Raw genomic sequence first — 19,670 nt, 5'->3', positions numbered from 1 at the left:
GGCCAGGAGGGCAGTGGCAGGCCATGAAACCTCAGGAAAGCAGATGACTTCATCAGATTCCACAGAGCTATGCTTGGTGAGAACAGACAAAGGATTCCAAGTCCATTGCTGTCTTTACCTTTCTACTGCGGAAGTGGAACAAAACCTGTTCTGCTGCATGCATGAACCTCTGGAAATACTGAGGAGCCAGCCTAGGTTTGTCTCCGTTACACAAAATCACTTTGTATTTTCTACTCTTGAGAAATAAACAGACTAATAGGTTTGGTCCATCAAACAATAAACAATTTGTCTGCACAAACAGATTTGATTCAAACAGCCCAGTGGTGCATGCTACCAGTGCAGCAAGCTGCCTGCTGTAAATGCAATGCTTTCTCCAACTATAAGAAAGCAAAGGGATACAGCTGCTGAAGGGTGATGTGAAATTAAAGAGGGAATGAAACGTGTGATCTTATTTAATCACACCTGGTGCTTCAATTTTTCAGTAACAGCACCCTGCTACACTGTGTCAAATCGGTTCTACAAAGAAAAAAATTATGGATGGAAAATGAATTAACTCTTTCATTCCTGCTGTTAATACGTTATACCAGCCAGAAACAGCTTTAGATGTCGCTGTTAAGAATCCTTTTTTCCCAGATGAAAGGTGCTTGGCACCTGGCTCAGTGGATGGTAGTACTTCTGTGCCTGCAGATGAGCATGTGCCCACTGCCACAAGCACAAGTCTTGAGTGCGTATATGACCTATTCTTATACACAAGAAATCTTCCTGGTCAGAATCAACTTGAAGAACTGAAGTGCCACACTGAGACCACTCGTTTCTATTTGTTTCCTTAGGTGCGTGGCACATACATACGTGCAGAGAGACAGGCAGATGAATCAAGACAGCTCTTCCCTTGCCTTGGACGCTCTGCTCAGCACTGATTTCCTGCAAGAAGAAAATTTATCCCTGCAATTACCTGGTTTCTGTTTTCTTTTGGGCTTTCCTTTTTTGAGGGTTTTTGTTTGTTTCTTTGAAGTCTTGTTCTGCAGTTTGGGTTAATATTAAATGTCAAATATAATTTGATTCTGCAGGCACTGCATTGTGTGATCACTATGTCCCATTGGCTAGTCAGACACTGTTTCTCTGTGTGCCCTATGTACTAATAAATCACTTGTGGTAATAGACAGCAAGGTGTTCTATCTAATGTAAAAAATGGTAATTGTGGTCAAATGTTCCACTCTTCAGGGAAAAGGGAAAAAAAATAATTCTTCTACCTGATTTCACTCGGCAGCAGAAAATAAAAAGCCAACGAATAATTAGCTTAACATAACCATCTTTATATTAAATTCATAGAGAACGAAATCAAACATGAAAAATAACTAGCAGGCTCCCACTCTGGTTTCCTCATTGAATTAATGTCACCAGTACAGCACTGGATGAGGTAAGATATACAAGGCTGGATGAGCTGTGTGTTTGGAGAGTAGTTCATTTTTAGAGGGGAGAAATTTCCCTATGCAAGTGTTACCTATTTAAGAAATTGGTATTTATTAGGACAATATTGTCTCAAGAGACATCTAGTTTTTACAGTATGGATTCAGCCAATTTACTGAAAAACTAAGGCATTAAAACAAATGCCTCAGAACAGTTTTAAGAACATCTTAGTCTCTTCATCATTACTTGTATAAGTCATGCTCCAAGAGATTATCACACCAAGGAACAATTTTATTTTTTTTTTAATAAAATAGCATTGTAAAAGACCTCCATAAATAGAAGATGCTAACACTGCAACATAAAGGCTTAATTTAAACCAGGGTTACTTAAAATGCTGAATATAATCATAGTTCAAATTAACAAAAAGGAACCCTTGACTTAAATCAGTTTTATTCTTACTTTGCATTTTTAATTGGTATTTTCCTTTAGTGGCGCCATAGATAGAACTGAAGTGGATTGCAAAAAGATCAGCTGGTCGATCCCTTGAGGCAAAAATAAATATCCTCACAGGTGACTCTAACCTATTACTCACACCTACAAACCCTCCACTAGTCTCATTCCCCCAAATACTCCACTCTAATATGCTTATGTTAAGTTTCTAATATTAAAATCTAAACCTCCTGAGGTGCAAAGTGAACTAATTACTCTCCCTTTTACTTTTGGGTAGGTAGAGAGGGCATGCGGAAACACTGCTATGATTTTATATCACAAATCACAGAATCACAGGCTGGTTTGGGTTGGAAGGGACCTTCAAGATCATCCAGTTCCAACCCCCTGCCATGGGCAGGGACACCTTCCACTAGAGCAGGTTGCTCCAAGCCCCTGTGTCCAACCTGGCCTTGAACACTGCCAGGGATGGGGCAGCCACAGCTTCTCTGGGCACCCTGTGCCAGCGCCTCAGCACCCTCACAGGAAAGAAATTTTAATTCTAATGTTGAATGCTAATGTCAAACCTAAATGTCCCCTCTGTCACATAACTGAAAGATTGAGTCTCTTTCCAGCTTTGTCCTAGTGTCCTGGACCTAACTCTTACAGTATTTCCTCACTGGTCGTTTCTAAATCTCTGCTCACTCCTACAGCTCTCTTCCTGGCTTTCTCCAGTTTATCTATGCTGTTTCATGGTGTGAAGCCAGCTCTGGACATTATCCCAGCAGAGCGACAGAGAGCCAACAGCAATGTGTTAAGGATATCCTATGGCTTACATGCAAGACTCCCACTTACAGTGAAGTCTGGTGTCTTCCCCATTTTCTCCCCCAGACATATCCCAGTGCTGACTCATATTCAGCTTGTGATAACCCAACAACACATGCTCTCTCACAGTACTGTTACTTACTCAGATATCCCTTGTCCTCATACCCACACTTGTTTTCCCTTCCTCACTGCAGGCTTCCTCACTTACATTTCCTGATTTCCCATTTTACTCATTTCAACCATTTCTGCATTTTATCAAGATCGCTTTGGACTTTAAACCTGCCCTCCACAATATCCAAATCCTACTGGACCTTACAGTCCCTGGCACCCTGCACTTTCCACTCCATCATCCGAGACACTAATGAAAGCCATGAGCAGTGCATAACTGGGGGTAGAATCTAACAGCACTGCACTTCAGGCTCCCTCCCCATCTGCCAAGCAAACAGTAACTATTCCTTGAACCAGTCCTTCATCTGCCCCCGAGTAATTTCACCTAGATGATTTTTTCCCTGTTTCCTTGTAAGAACACTACATGGCTTTCCACAACACTGCCAAAACCCTTACTAAAGACATACCTACTACTTCCACCTCCTACACCTCTTACTCCATTCAGAAAGGAAATTAGAGGTTTGACACATTTTTTTTCTTAATAAATCCACACTGGCTCTTTTTCTACCAGCTCATTATCCTCTAGGTGTTTACAAATTGATTCATAATTTTCCAGAGCATTTCACCATGTATCAAAGTTAAGCTGACAGGTTTCCTCATTTTAGTGTTTAAGTTTGCCCTTCTTCATCCTTCACAAGTTCTTAAAGATAAAAGCTGAATTTCAGGGATGGTCTCATCTGACTCCCAGAAGTGAATTTCAAGAGACGCCGATGACTTGGCTGCATCCAGCAAACATATTCCACCTCTGTCCCCCACTCCAGCTTGTGATCTTTTCCCTCTTTTAAAATTAACTGTTCCAAGCAACACGTCACAATTAACCTGTTTGGAAAAACTGAATCCAAGAAAGGCTGGTGCTCATCCTCCATCCTGACCAGCTTTCCCCTCGTTGTCCACAGAGTAACAGAACTCTGATTTCCTTAATCTTTCCCTTATTTTTATAGTCTTGAAAAGGGGTATTTTAATACCCCTTGTAGTTGCAACTCATTAAAGTAGGTGTTTGTGCTGCTTTTAAATTTTTTGTCTCAGCAATGCATTCTCCTGTTCTCATTAGTTGTAGTATTCCTGATTTTCAAGTAATTGCAGAGAGCCTGAATTACTTTTCATATTTTGTGTCTTTCTCATTCAATGGGACAGTCTCCTGCCATGTCTGTAGTATCTTGTCTTCCAAAAAGCTGTCAGCTCCCTTAAACTTTCTTTTCCCTCCCTTCCTAGCCCTTCCCTATCTAATCCAAAGTTCAAAGACATCAGCTCTTTTAAAGTCCTTTGACATTTTTCAGCTGCTTATACTCATTCTTTCCTCTCCTTCAGATCAGACGCTCTTTTGTGATCATTTTCACTCACATTGCCTTCTGTCTTCAAATTCTCAACCATTTCCTTCTGATGACTCAGAATAAAGCATAAGGTAAATTCCTTCACTAATTTCCTTTGCCCTCAGAAACAAAAGTAACCCTCTTTAGATTTTAACCCTTTAGACAGCCTAGACAAAATTCACTTCGCCAAGGGTGGGCATCTATTCAGCTTGTCACTCAAAAGAGATCAGATTTCCCAGAGTGAGATTCAACTTACGCCATAGATGTAGATGCCTAAAGCAAATCATACAAAACATCTCTAATGGATCCTATTTTTCCCTGAGTGACTCACAAAGAGAAGCTCTGGCAATAAGCTTACATGCTGGCATCTATCAATCACAGAAACGTGCAGGACTGAGCACACCTCTGGAGGTCTCTAGTCCAACATCCTGCTTAGAGCAGGATTAGTATTAGAGAAGGTTGCCCTGGGCTGTGTCCAGTTGATTCTGGAATATCTACAAGACCGGAGATCCACACCTTCTCTGGGCCCATTCCACTGTTTGATCACCATTTTTTCTCCCCCTTACATTTAGTTAGGATTTTCTGTATTCCAACTTGTGTCCATTGCCTCTTGTTCTGGCCCTTTGCACATCTGAGAAGAATCTGGCTCTGTCTTTTCTGCACCCTCCCAACAGGCAGTTGCAGACAGCAGTAACACCCCCTGACACTTGTCTTCAGGCTGAATAAATCCAGCCTTCACCCTCTTTTCCTACATCAGGTGCTCCAGGCCCTTGGTCATCACTTAGTGACCATTGACTCACTCCAGTTTGTCAATGTGTTTCTTGTACTGAGCACAAAACTGCACAGACTGCTCAAGATGTCATCTCACTGGTGCAAACGGAAAGGAACGATCAGTTCTCTTGACCTGCTGGCTACCCTGCTGTTCTTACAGCCCAATAGGATGTGGTTCTCCTCTGAGTGATAGTGCTGCCCTTAGTTTGGGATCATCCCACAGACTTGCTAAGGGTGGATGGTGCCTCATCATCGTGGTCATTAACCAAGGTATTCGGACAGTGTTGTCCCCTGTACCAACCCTTTGGGGATGCCACTAGGTTCTCCATTCGCTTCTCATCTCCTTAGCCATTCCATAAATCAGCAGTTTGGCTACAATTTGACACTGGGGGAAACCATGTCGAAGGCATTTGTAAAGTCAAGGTACACAACACGCACTGCTTCTCCCCTGTCCACACAGCCAGTTTTCTCATCACAAAAGGCAATCAGGATGCTTTGCCCTTCGTAAGTCCATGCTGGCTCCTCCCAGCTACCTCCTTGTCCTTCGTGTGCCTGGACTGCTAAATGAGGAGAGACTACTTGCTCCTCTGTGTCCTCCATACAGCTGCTTTCTATTAATAGCTCTTGATAGTCAAAACGCTCCTTATCCTTTAGGTTTTTCCTATCAATAATGCTGTTACTTATTAAAAAAATACAAAAACTACTTGTCCTAAGAGTGTGGGCAATGTCAGCTTGTTGACATAAATTTAAATAGAGAATCTATCAATAAATATGGCATTTCTTTTTCAGTTAACACAACCTACATGTATTTATCTACATGATTAGCATTTTTATTCACAACTCTTGACTGATTTTCACTCCTTATGTTCTCATTATATTTGGGCATGAGTAATGATAGACTGTGATAATTATTTATTTGGGAGTAATGTTAAGTTCTAGTTACAAAATAGATCCTGGTGCGTAAAAGTGAAATGCAATAAAAACGTTGAAGAACGGTATTTTCCAAATAAGCTACATAATCAAGACAAAAATAAGCTTATCATTATACTTTTTAAGTAATCAGTCTCATTAAGCAAGGAATCATTACATTGGTGAAGTGAATGTCAGTTCTAGTTGCCTTATTTCTCAAGATCACAGAACTGGTAGATCTTATCCCCAACTGCACAGATTTTGTTTATAGATTAAAAGAGGAAAACAAGCTTTTCAGCTTTTTTTTCCTCCCAAGTGGTTTCTTACTTTTGAATGAAGTAGTCACTGGATTGAAATAGCTGAACAAACATGAAAAAGATATTATCTCTGCACCTGCAGAAGTAAAAAAAGAGTTTAGCTCTTCAACAACAGGTGTTTAACCAGTGACTTTCCCCAGTTCTGTTGTCTGACTTCCTTTGCATTTCAGCAGCAATTACTCACTGCTATACACTGAAAAATATGAATTTAAATAATTACAAGAACCTGAAAGATCTAAATTTACTCTCTTGTATGAAATTCAAATAAATCCAATGTACTTTTCTTTAAAAAAGTAAATACGCAGCACAGTTTTAATTTAAAACCACATTAAATATTTCATACCCACTTTGCACCTCACGGTTTGCAACTGTTGGAAATACTGCAGTATGTTAACACCATTTTTTGTTCTTTGAGTTTTTTAAAGAGGAAGGGAAAAAAAAAAACCCATGACAGAGACCTTGCTGTGAAAAAAGATACAGAAGCACTTGCTGCTTCACCCCCATAGAATCCAAGCGTGTGTTGGGGGGAAGAAACAGGAATGAGAAACGGTAGATGTGAATAAAATCGGGTTTTGATATTCAGAACAGTGTTGCAATTACTTTTGAGCAAACATGTTGCTGCCTTCAAAAAGCTTTTATTTCATGCTTTTGCAGTTGTGACACAAGTTTTAAAATTTCAAGCTGCAACATGTACAAAATCTTGCTTCACTACCACCAGTATGGTTAAACCTGGTCCCTTCTCATGGAGTTTGATGTTATTCCTATCTCCGACACAGCTCTGAACCAAAAAGCTGAAGATGCCAAACAATGCTTTTAAAGCTCACAAGATCAGTTTGCATTTGTAACACTTTCTTTGTCTGTTTTCCCTCAATTTTAAATGAAAATACTTCCTCATTTCTAAACAGGCTAAGTTGGACAATAAGAAGAATAGTTCTAAATAGGAACTAGAGATACTAAAACCCATACAACTGGGCATGGGTGAATTTTATTTTCTGTTTGGCACATCTGTCAAGCACCTAAATCTGATGTACTGATAAAACAAGACAGCTTAAGGCAATAAACATGTCAGATCCATCTGTTCTTCAGGACACTGAGAAGAAAAGGAATTGCTCCCTGCAGTATTCTGCACACTTGAGACCACTCTGGAGAGGTTTCCCTCTGCTGCTGACGGCAATTCAGCTTCACCAGCCTAAGCCAGTGGTTTTCCAACCTTGTTCCCTGTCTTTCACCTGGTCACATCATGTGCTATCGGTTTCCTCTCCCTTCTCTCCATAGTCTGAGAATTGGTGGCTGGGGTGGCGATGCAACTATATTGGAAAGTGTTTGGCAAAGTCAGGAAACAAAACACAGAAAGCAAGAGTGAAGCCCATACTGAGCCCACCTAATCCAGGATCCTTGCTCCAGCAGTGGCTCTCAGCAGCTGCAGGAACCCCACTCTGCATCACAGACTTGGTTCACAGCCATTATGTCCTCTACTTTCTTAGAGCTACAGCATCCCTTCTCGTGCTATTCCCCTTCTACATCCAGGAACTCCCACTGTCAATACCCCAGTCAGGGCAGCCTTCACATCCCTAAAACACAAGTCAGTGGTCTAAGTGACTGAAGGCAGCCCTGAACACACACCAGCTGCTCCGGTATTCCCACTTCTTTGTGCAGCTCCCCAAAGCGCGGCTGCAGCCAACGCTGAGCTACAACACTGGCAGCTACCAAAGAGCCACCCACTATATGGCTCTGAACACGGACCACACCAATCGGAGCAGAACAAGCACAGAAACAGTTGACAGGGCGGAGGTGTTCATGACAGAAATCATCTTCCAGCTGTGTTTTAACAAAAACCACATTTCAGCCACCTGCAGCCACATTCAAGGAGTTTGGCAGCCAGTCAGGGGATGTGCTACTTTCTCACAGGAAGGTAGAATTAAAGGGTTTTTTCAGGATATATACAACCCACTGATATTGGGCTGGTTGTAGATCTTTAACTCAAGTAACACTCATTCATTTCTCACTTTTGACTGGCAGGAGAAAAGAGGGAAGGAGGTCCCCAGCCTAAATGAACACAGGAGACCCAGACAGCAAGCACAAAGTTCAGCTGCTTTCTGGAGTGAGCAGCAACCAGTTTTGGCTGTGTGAAGGCAGGAAATCAGTATGCAAAAGCTCCTTTGTACCAGATACTGGTCACATATCCATATTACCCAAGCCACCTGAAAGACAAACAATCAAGAACACAGAGCTCACTGGAAAAGATCCTGCTTTGCTCAGCTCTTCCAGTTTAGTCCCAGTTTGGAGACATCTCTAATCTTGTTTCAATCTTCCCCTAAATATTTAAAGCCATCAGCTCTGCCCTTCAGCTTATCATGCAGCAGGTAGGTAAACAAACAGCCAGCAAAGTGGGTCACAGAATGGATAGGGGCTCAGAAAAAGCGGATGGAGATGAGGGGCAAATCGTAGAAGTCCCACAATGCCTGCGATGGGACCCATGCGGTCTCGTTCTGCCAAGCACCAGAGGTCATATTAAACATATTGCCCAGTGTAGTTCACAAAAGAGTCGTGCATGTTATCAGTTACCCAAAAAGGCTGGCAAAAAGTGTGAAGGAACAAAACGAGCAATCAGAGCTGTGGGTCTGATTACTGAAACCCAGAAATACCCTTTTGGAAAGCTGGCCTTATTTGCTCCAAATCGGTTTCAGCAGCCAATTTGAAGCTATCACATCAGCAAGCTGTTATATGTAAGTTAATAAGCACTTACTATTGATAGTTTCTGCAGTGGCTGTTTAATTTTTAATCATATCCTTAATTTACTGTTTACATTTTTATCCAATTAGAATGTGTGCATGTGTGTGCATCTGTGTGAAGGAGAAAACATGGAAAACCATGTTAAATCTGAAGTACAACACTTTGCTTTCTAAATGAGGAGATATGTATGTCTCCTGCTTGACATTTTTTCACACAGCCCTCTTTATTTTTCTGGAGAATGGCATCTCAGGCTGCTGCGTTATGTTGCACCATTCTGCTGTTAGAAATGGGCACCACTGACCTCTCTGTGCAAAGCTATACATAGACTTTGGAATTGAATGTCATTAAAATCGCCAGTGCTAAGGAATAGGCAGTTTTACCGGCACTTTCCTGAACAGAAATCCCAGCATCCCTTTTCATCTGTAGATCGGACATTTAGGTAGCACCCTGGGACACCCTCATCCTCCTCAACCCCATTTCAACCTTTCATTAGATTCCTATAGTCATAAAAACTAGATGCACTGAAAGGCTGGAAGATGGATCATTTATTTTTAAGCACTGACAATTTTCCATGGTGACCAACAATAAAGTTCTCAATTACAGAGGGAGAGTAAGTAAACCAAAGGACAGAGCTTTGAAGAGAGCTAGGTGATGATGGTAGGATAGAGATTAGAACATCTCAGAGCCCAAGAGATGAGCTAATCACAGATAAAATAATATTACATTCCTATTACTACCTGACATGCTGGTTGGTGTAATGCCAGTGATTGAAAAAAAAAATCAAACAAGGCAAGGCAGAAATGCACTCAGCAGAGGCATAATGTGGTTCATATGGATCCTGGCAAAGCTCTCAGGAGGTGATCCGACACCCAGCACAACTCCTTGTGCCTGTGCCCTCCACATTCAGACTGCCTCCGGCCACTGGCTCAGCTGTACAGCAAATTAGGAGAGGCAGTAACAGGACAGCCTGCTCCTCAGACAGAGACTGCTCTCACTGCCAGCAGGCAGAGGCTGAAGGGAAAAGGCAGGACCCTTTTGTTTCACCCACGTAGCATCTGTTTCGAGGAGAGATGCTGGCGGGTACCTGAAGAGCTCCACAGCAAAGATTAAATGGAGGTGCCTGAGCAAGACTCGCAGCCTCCTCCTGCTGCGTTCATGGCTCAGCACCTGGCTACTCACATCCCACTGCAGCTGTATCCCTGCATCCTTGAGAGCTGTGCTGAAAAACCCCGACTGGCATCTACTCTGTATGCTTTCAGGGAGAAAAAAAGAGATGCAATTCTATCCCTCTGCAAATATAACACCTCCAATTTCACTTCTTTTTCTCTAGAGCACAAGAAAGGCAAAGATAGGAAATCAATATGTTCATAGAAAAAATAAACATCTAAAAGTCCCTGTAATAGGAAGAAACTAAAGAGCTATGCCTATAGGTGTCTCAACAGTGGCAGAACAGGTTGGATTAATGTGCTGAGGTAAAAGACTAACAAATAGAGAGGAATAAACTGCTTTTAGAGTAAATGCTATGGGTTGCAGTGCCCTTTTCCAGAATCCCAATGCACTGTGTAGCCAAAGTGTGGGGCAGTTATGTGTACCCTCACACACTGTCCTAAAAACACCCTCCCCGCGGAGTGCTGCTGCTGAGCACACCCAGCCCTGCACTCCAGGAACCGGACTCCTGTGCCTAAAACAAAATCGGTCTGCATCAGCCAGGCAGCTCGAAAAGGCAGCTTCAGCTCTTGTTCTCTTCTTTGCCCCTAGGAGCAGGAACTCGCAGCAAGGAAGGAGGAGACTGTAATAAAAAGGAGACAGGAAGGTCTCCAGTAGGCTCTGAGTCCTAAAGATAGCAATGAATCTAGCACGAAGGGAAGGAGGAAACCACCCTCCCACATAAGAGGAAACCCCAAAATAAAACCTTTTGGCAGATGGTAAAAGGCTTTAGTATTCAATAAAATGAACAAGCTGCACGAGAATGCAACAGAGCTTTAAGGGAGACACAGAAAGCCCAAACAAAAGACATATGAAGAAGCTTTTCTTTTCAGTTGCTCTTCTGTGCGGTTATTTCAGACCATTTTTTGATAGGTTTCACCCGATTTTCTATTTGATTGAAACTATGCAATCCAGGGTTTTCAAGAAACTTACACCTTTGTTGCCTGTACTAATGAATTATATGAAAGGGAATAAGTTTTCACGAAGTTTTTTGAGTTATAAAGCAAAAGTTCAGTTCCCAATGAGCATTTCATCTGGGACCCTCAGCCTGGTCCTGGCCTTTGTGTGTGAGCCTGGACTCAGCTCACAGAGGTAACAAAAGCCACAACCAGAAAAAACCAACAACAAGAATAATAATAATAACAACAACAATAATCATGCTTTAATATTTGTATCAGGCTCAACCACATCCAGATGAAAGGAAGAACACAAAGGACTAGGATCTGTCTAACTGCAGTTATTCAAGCACTCCTGTCTGAGAAAAACTGCCAAAGCACAGGTAAGTTATAACCATATCCCCCAAGACAATATATAAAATGAGTCCTTGTCTGCTTCAGACTAAAGGACCATTTAAATTACATGTAAGAAAATATCCCCAAAACCCCTTAATTGAAACTTGTAACTCATTAATTTCAGCCTTTTTGGTTGGTGCTTTAACTCTACTGCCAGTGAACAGTCAAAAAAAATGTTCACAGAAAGTAACAGAATACGAAAGATGATGCTATCGATTGTAGCAAGAAAAGCAATTTAAGAGCATTGCATCACCAAATTTTGCTAACAGGTACAGATAAAGACAATAAAATTAATATACTAAGGCAGTGGAAGATTGATGTCAAATTAAAAAGGGGTAACATGCCTTGTTATATGTTTCATGCTGAGAAGCAAAAAGTAGGAAAAGCTACTGCTTACTTTTCTCCTATTTAATATTAGCTATCCCAAACTAGATGGCAAGTCCTCCAGCTGACAGAGGCAGAAACCTCCAGATGGCAATGCATTGCTCCTATCGTGGGCATCTGTTTTAGAAGGGCACAGACTATCTCTGGGGGTAGCTGTCGTTCTTCATTGATTATTTGAGGAATGCAAGCAATGAGTTCAACCAGACACCTAACTTGTAGCTGGCTAACATAAAATGCAACAGACACTTGAAACTGCTCAACCTAAAAGACAGTACACTTGTTTTTATCTTTGATTACGCCATTTTAGTAGAGAGCATGAATAAACAGTAATAAAAGATAAAAGCAAGTTTTTTTGCTTTCATTTTCAACTGTGATTATGAAATTAGGATTACAAATAAAATAGGCAGTGCATATCATCAAAAGAGATTTTGAGACCAAGTGAAAAATGGGCTTTCTATAGTTAAGAAAAAAGTTCTAACAAGAATAAAATATCAAAATTGTATTTTTGATACAATAAAATTGGCCAGGGATCATATTTTCAATTTTAGAAAGACCTATGTTGGGTTAGAGAACACAACACTTATGTTTCTGTATTTGTGATTTTAATTAAGTTACTAAAAAGGTTTATGGATTTGATCCAAAGGTCAGCAAAGTCATTGGTACTCTTCATTGATTTGAATGGGCTTTACAGTCTCACGCAGCAGAGGAAAAATGGGGTTGATCCTGTTCTCATTTTAACTAGTTTCACATTTCACTGAAATCAATGGAGCGTTACTTGTTCAGTTGCCCTCACAGAACCAAGAGCAAAGTTAAGGTCTCAGAGTTTCAAAGGGAGATAATTGGGATAAAACCAACCCATAGCTGGTGGTAGACATAAATTTACATTCTTCTTAGTAGCATAGCTACTCTTGCTGTTTTCTCACTGTGCTAGAATTGATACAGAATGTGCGCAAAGAGAGCATGGATCAAGTTTTAAGTCAGCTAAAGACTTTCCCAAAGACTATAGCCAAATGAATTATAAGCAGCAGAAACTTAAAGAAGACACTAGTTTAGGTGCTCTGAATTCCTAGATATATCCTTGAGAAAATGATTCCTCTTTTCTGGTCCCAGGTTTACATTCCTTACCTAAATAGCCTGGGTTCTGATCATCTGGACCAAGAGAAACACTGAAGGAATCAGTAAAACATATATTCTTATACCAGAATTATCATGTGATCAGCTAAGCCATGTTGAAGTACAGTAAAATACCCACAGTGACATTCCCATTACTAGAGGGAACTAAAGAAATCCCAAGAATAGCAGTAATGATATAAAGGAAAACAGAAGTTGCTTCCAAAGCAACGGTCACACATTTTACTGCTTATCACAGCAGCTGATATGCAAGTAAGGAGAAAGAAAATTTATCAACAAACAATTCTAGCAAGCAAATATCAGTAAATAATAACAGTTCACTCAGAAAGAGCTTATTAGGATTAGAAGAAAATAAAACACTATTTTCACGATGATAGCTGAAAAAAACCCTCTATATCTAAAGGAAACATTTCTAGAAAAAGACAAAAAAAAAGCTCATAGATGTCTCATTTTATGAAGATACATCCCAGCAAAAAGACATTCATTACCTTGATGGGCTGTAAGGGCTGGCTGCTTTTCTATGACCCTCAAAAAACCATGCTCCAGGTTTAAGTAGAGATCTACAAAAGTCAACAATATCAGTGGTTAGTGTCACAGTCAACAGCTGTAACAGAATGGATGCCAGCTGCACTGCTGGACACATTAAAGCAATTCTTGAGCCTAGAGGAAGATCCATTCAGAAACCATGCATGTGACAACTGATTTGTCAATGGAGCTTCAAAGATAGGACTATCCCTCCCTCCCTCTTTCTTCTCCCTTCCATCTGAAATATAGGTTATTTGCTTCAAAGTCTTTAAAATTTGGACCAAGAATTATGACACTGTGGGAGCGATCAGCGTAGGGAATTTTCAAAGGTCTATCTGCATCCTTAATTGCCTGGCACTTTTAAGAGCCAGCCCATTGTCTAAGATGATGCTGATTGCTCCTTCAGGCATCCAAGGTTCTTTAAATAGGGCCGGACCATCTTGACACCTTATGACAGAAAAACACAACGGCTGAAAAATGTTCCACATAGTTACAATCTGGAACAAGCTAAAGAAACTCCTCACCAGACAACCGTAGTCCAATCAGCCCTCTAAACACTCAGGTTAAAGGAAAATCAACAAAAGAAAACTAGAGCAGGAGATACTAGTCTCTTGGCCCAACTTTAACAACAGTCCTCAGTTACTCAGGAGTTCTTAAAGGAATGAAAGACCAAAAGAAATGGAGTAAGAAAGATGTCTTTCCTCTTTACTTCTCAAGACAACTGGAATGACCTAACACTTTAAAGAAAGAAGGAAATGTGATTACCATTCCTTCTCCATCTCTACCTCTGACATATGCTAAAGAGGAAAGAAAACAAAAAAACACATAGCTTAGAGGACTTTAGAGAGTAAATTTTAACCACAGAAGCTTTGCAATACTGCTCCCTGAACAAAGGCATAATCAGTAAGAACCTCTTCTTTCTGCTGTGCAAGACCTTTGTTTCTTTCAGGTCTTTCTCTCAAAAACGAGCTCCTGAAAGTCCTGCACAACAGTGGTCTCTCAACACAAAAAAACCCCAAGAACTGAACTTCAGAGTCTGCCAGCTCATGTTATAGACAATAAGCTTCCCAACCAGTCTCAGTAAAAAATGAAGGAATATGGCAAAATTACTTGTTTGAATGCTCGGGTGTTGGAGTTGCTTCAACTCCATCTCACATCATCAAATGCCAGCTGATTGGCAGCTGGGTATCCCAGATGAACTGACTGGGAAGGTCTGAATCCTATTTCTAGTGGAGAGGACTCAAAACTCTAAAACCATGACAATGTATATGTCTTCAGACTGTGCTTGAGCTTGAAGGGGAACCTTGACATGCCTGTTTGTTCATGTACAAAAGTCTCCACCTTGACTATACCTGCAGTTCCTGAGGATGAGAGCTCCAGCCCTCCTATATAGTTGAGTGAGTATGCAGAGTCAGAGTCCTGATGTTTTATACCAGGCTGTCTGGATATAAAATGATGCGCACATTCATGAGTGTGGCTGTTTTCTAATCAGGTTATCTTCAGGTGGAAGTTATTGTACAAGCCAAATGTATGTAAACCAACTACTTTTCCAATGATGTGGATAAGCTGAACTGAGAATAAAGTCTAGGATGTGGAAGAAACTCTAGTGTGGTTGAGGAGCTTCTGAACTGTGTGGTACTGCCATGTATGTACTGCCTAAACCTCAACTCATTGCTCTGACACTGAGAAAAACAGTCAAAGACTGGCTCAATATCCCCACAAGTGATAACTTTGGAAAAACACTTGAGTTCTTACAGAGCTACTCACGGCAGATTTCCTTAATAGATTCTTTCTTTCTACAAGTAACAATAAGTCAGGTGACTGGGAGGTATTTTTACTGATAAAACCCTCAAATGTAACACAATGCATAACAATATGTATTTAAATTTTAGGATCACACAATCCAACTGTAGATGAACTGAAAAATAGAAATACATTTTTTTTTTTTCTAAACAACAATTCCCTGCCACATTTCCATGTTGCAAATTAAAGCTGTTGTATAGATGCTCTCAGCTGCTGGACTTGGCACTTCTATGAAAAACATAGAGGTGCTTTATGAGTACTTTGGCTGCATAGAAGAAAACCAGGTACTTTTTGAAAACTGTTCAGAATTTTGTTAGAGTTCAGAACTCCTTAATGTCAAGGACCACAAGATCATTGTTAATACACTTCAATTTATTATTTTATAGGGAATCAATTTCAATTAAAATCCATTCAAATAGTGACTGGAAAAATTCTATATTATTGATCTTGAGGGGGAACCAGCATAGTTAAAATTATTAATCATACTTGAGCATGTCATAAAACAATGGGCTCGTACCCATGCTTTATGATCATGTCAAATAAAGAGTTCAAAAAAAACACCCTTTCCTTTATGGAAGATGCCAGAGGTCTGCATACTGCTTAGTAATAAAGGAACAGTTCATAACACTGCTGGCTGCCTATGTATAACTAAGCAAATGAAGGTGCTCTATCACACGAAGCATAAAAGCCATTAAAAGTAAACTTTTATTTGAATAAAACCACATTCATTTTTAAAATTACATTACAGAAAGGCTTTTAAAGAATGTGAATAAAAAAAAGAGAAAGAAGTTTTTAAATAAAACAGCTTCTTTTTACACAACTTGCTTAGAAAAGTAACTTCACAAAGGCATAACAAGGTGAGGGTTTTTCTCCCGCCTCCCTTGAATCTTTCCCATAATTATAAATCTTTATTGCACAGGCCATAAATACTAGTAACAACAGGAAGAAAAATGCTTTTGAACTATTTGGCAATGTTCACCTTCAGGGATTCAAAACAGCAAAACTTTATTTTACCGTTTCAAAAAGGCTTTAAGTGACTTTCATTTTTGTTAAAAGTGCCAATATGGTGAAACACTTTGCAAACAGAATGCATTCATGCAGGCGTCAGCAACACCACTTTCATAAAATCAGAACAATGGTGTTGCCAAAACTCATATGAGTGAAGAGGGCAATTTGTGCAGCTTTCAGACCAACTTCTTCCAGTGTAGGAGTTTACATCTAGCATAGTGAGTGGGAATTGATCTCACCTAAGTTTGGTCATCTACTGAGATCCTCAGGACGGTGAGAAGAGCGTGCAGCAAGCTCACTGCCCTGGACTTCAAGAAAGCAGACTTTGGCCTCTTCAGGAACCTCCTTAGTAAGGTTTCATGGGATACAGTCCTAGAGGGCAGGGGGGCCCAAGACTGCTGGTCGGTATTCAAGGATCACCTGCTACGTGCTCGAGAGTGTTGCATCCCGACTAGAAGAAAGTGCAGCAGGAGGGCCAGGAGACCTCCATGGATGGACAAGGAGCTGCTGAGGAAACTTAGAGGGAAAAAAGAAGCTTATAGCAGGTGGAAGCAAGGACAGGCGGCCTGCGAAGAATACAGGAGCATTGCCCGAGAAGCTAGGGACCAGGTTAGGAAAGCTAAGGCCCAGCTAGAATTAAGTTTGGCAAGGGATGTAAAAGAGAACAGGAAAGGATTCTATAGATATGTAGCAAATAAAAGATAGACTAGGGACAATGTAGGCCCTCTCCAGAAGCTATCAGGAGAACTGGCTACCATGGATTTGGAGAAGGCTGAGGTTCTTAATGACTTCTTTGCCTCAGTCTTCACCAGCAAATGCTCTGACCACACAACCCAAGTCTTGGAAAGCAAATGCAGGGACTGTGAGAATGAAGACCTTAGGCCCACTGTAGGAGAGGATCAGGTTCGAGACCATCTTAAGAACCTGAACGTGCACAAGTCCATGGGACCTGATGAAATCCATCCACGGGTCCTGAAGGAGCTGGCGAATGAAGTTGCTAAGCCACTGTCCATCATATTCGAAAAATCCTGGCAGTCAGGTGAAGTTCCCGATGACTGGAAGAAGGGTAATATAACCCCCATTTTCAAGAAGGGGAAGGTGGAAGACCCGGGGAACTACAGACCAGTCAGTCTCACCTCTGTGCCTGGCAAAATCTTGGAACAGTTTCTCCTGGAAAACATGCTAAGGCACATGAAAAACAATGAGGTGGTTGGTGACAGCCAACATGGCTTCACTAAGGGGAAATCCTGCCTGACCAATTTGGTGGCCTTCTATGATGGAGCCACAGAACTGATGGACAGCGGCAGAGCAGTTGATGTCATCTACCTGGACTTGTGCAAAGCATTCGACACTGTCCCACATGACATCCTTGTCTCTAAGTTGGAGAGACATCAATTTGATAGATGGACCACTCGGTGGATAAAGAACTGGCTCGATGGCCGCACGCAAAGAGTTGTGGTAAATGGCTCGATGTCCAGTTGGAAACCTGTAACGAGTGGTGTCCCTCAGGGATCGGTGTTGGGACCGGTCCTGTTCAACATCTTTGTCGGTGACATGGACAGTGGGATTGAGTGCACCCTCAGCAAGTTTGCCGATGACACCAAGCTGTGTGGTTCGGTTGATACGCTGGAGGGAAGGGATGCCATCCAGAGGGACCTTGACACGCTTGTGAGGTGGGCCGATGCCAACCTTATGAAGTTTAACCAAGCCAAGTGCAAGGTCCTACACCTGGGTCGGGGCAACCCCAGGCACTGCTACAGGCTGAGCAGAGAAGAGATTCAGAGCAGCCCTGCAGAAAAGGACTTGGGGGTGTTGGTTGACGAGAAGCTTAACATGAGCCGGCAGCGTGCGCTTGCAGCCCAGAAAGCCAACCGCATCCTGGGCTGCATCAAAAGAAGCGTGACCAGCAGGTCGAAGGAGGTGATCCTGCCCCTCTACTCTGCTCTTGTGAGACCCCACTTGGAGTACTGCGTACAGTTCTGGTGTCCTCAACATAAAAAGGACATGGAGCTGTTGGAGCGAGTCCAGAGGAGGGCCACGAGGATGATAAGAGGGCTGGAGCACCTCCCATATGAAGACAGGCTGAGAGAGTTGGGGCTGTTCAGCCTGGAGAAGAGAAGGCTGCGTGGTGACCTCATAGCAGCCTTCCAGTATCTGAAGGGGGTCTACAAGGATGCTGGGGAGGGACTCTTCCTTAGGGACTGTAGTGGTAGGACAAGGGGTAATGGGTTCAAACTTAAACAGAGGAAGTTTAGATGAGATATAAGGAAGAAGTTCTTTACAGTGAGGGTGGTGAAGCACTGGAATGGGTTGCCCAGGGAGGTTGTGGATGCTCCATCCGTGGCGGTGTCCAAGGCCAGGTTGGACAGAGCCTTGAGCCACGTGGTTTAGGGCAAGGTGTCCCTGCCCATGGCAGGGGGGTTGGAACTAGATGATCTTAAGGTCCTTTCCAACCCTTACGATTCTATGATTCTATGATTCTATGATTCTGTGTAGACATATACATCTGGCAGCCACCCTTAGCTTCTGTAATAATGAATGGAGAGCAACAGGTACAATTCATCTAATGTGTCTGATATGTCACTGGTGAAATAGAGGATGTGTAGCTACTACTGCATGCATACAATAGCAGGATGGCTTAGAGTCTCTGTGGAAGGCAGAAGATACCCAACTGAAGGCATGCCGAGTTAGGCTTTGGCGCTTTTGGCACTACTGAGGCTGTCAGTGACTATGTTCTAGTTTGTAAAACAACTTGTTGTGAAAAACTTGTTTCAGGACAATGAGGAAAGAATTAGGCAGGGAAGTACTCTTCCTAATGCAGCAATTCTGGATGCTGGGGAGCCCAAGGGGATGGGACCACAAAGAGGCACCAGGGGTCTGGCCTCTGCCTAAGCAGCATCTGCTACTGCCACAGGTCGACACAGAGATAGAGGATCTGACCAAGAATGGTATTTTTTATCTTCCTTCCAACATTATCCAGCCAGCTTGACCATAAAGGTGTTAGCTGATGAAGTCAGTCAGGTTTTGAGCCAGAAGCCCAGCAGTGAAAATTTCTATGTACTTTCTAAGGGGTCTGAATTACAGCTGGCGCTTTGATTTCCTCAATTCCTTTATAAAACAACTATCAACTCTAATTGTATTCTTTGTCTGATTTCTGGAAAATCTCATTAAAAATGACAAATATGTTACATTGTAAACGGCGCCATCTTACAATATGTAGATTTGATTTATTTAAACTCTGTGTGAAAGACTGTACCTATTCCTGGAATCCCTTTCACCAGCCTGTTCTTTTCGGCGGGGTGAAAACAAGTGATTTCTACTGGCACTGATCACAAACAGCTGTTGTTAAATCACAGCCTCTGCCTGCTCAAAACTTCCCTATTTAGTTGAAAGTCTTTCATGACTGGCTGCAGCACAAACAGCAAAAGTTTATTTTTTTTCTTAAACCTTGAGCA

At 41.7% G+C, this 19,670-nt stretch overlaps 1 protein-coding gene across 2 annotated transcripts in view; it reads right to left on the bottom strand.

Annotated features, from left to right (window-relative positions):
• Nucleotides 1-19,670, bottom strand: part of SAMD12 (sterile alpha motif domain containing 12) — a 172,642-nt gene that overhangs the window by 63,727 nt on the left and 89,245 nt on the right. Inside the window, exon 5 of one of the 2 annotated variants that reach the window (XM_030493885.1) lies at nt 13,368-13,439. The exons of the other annotated variant lie outside the window; for it this stretch is intronic. Coding sequence (XP_030349745.1) covers nt 13,368-13,439 — 72 coding nt within the window. The remainder of the gene's footprint in view (nt 1-13,367; nt 13,440-19,670) is intronic. 2 annotated transcript variants of the gene reach the window in all.

Source organism: Strigops habroptila, chromosome 1 (genome assembly GCF_004027225.2).
Source record: "Strigops habroptila isolate Jane chromosome 1, bStrHab1.2.pri, whole genome shotgun sequence".
NCBI lineage: Eukaryota > Metazoa > Chordata > Aves > Psittaciformes > Psittacidae > Strigops > Strigops habroptila.
This window is presented reverse-complemented; position numbering and strand designations above follow the sequence as displayed.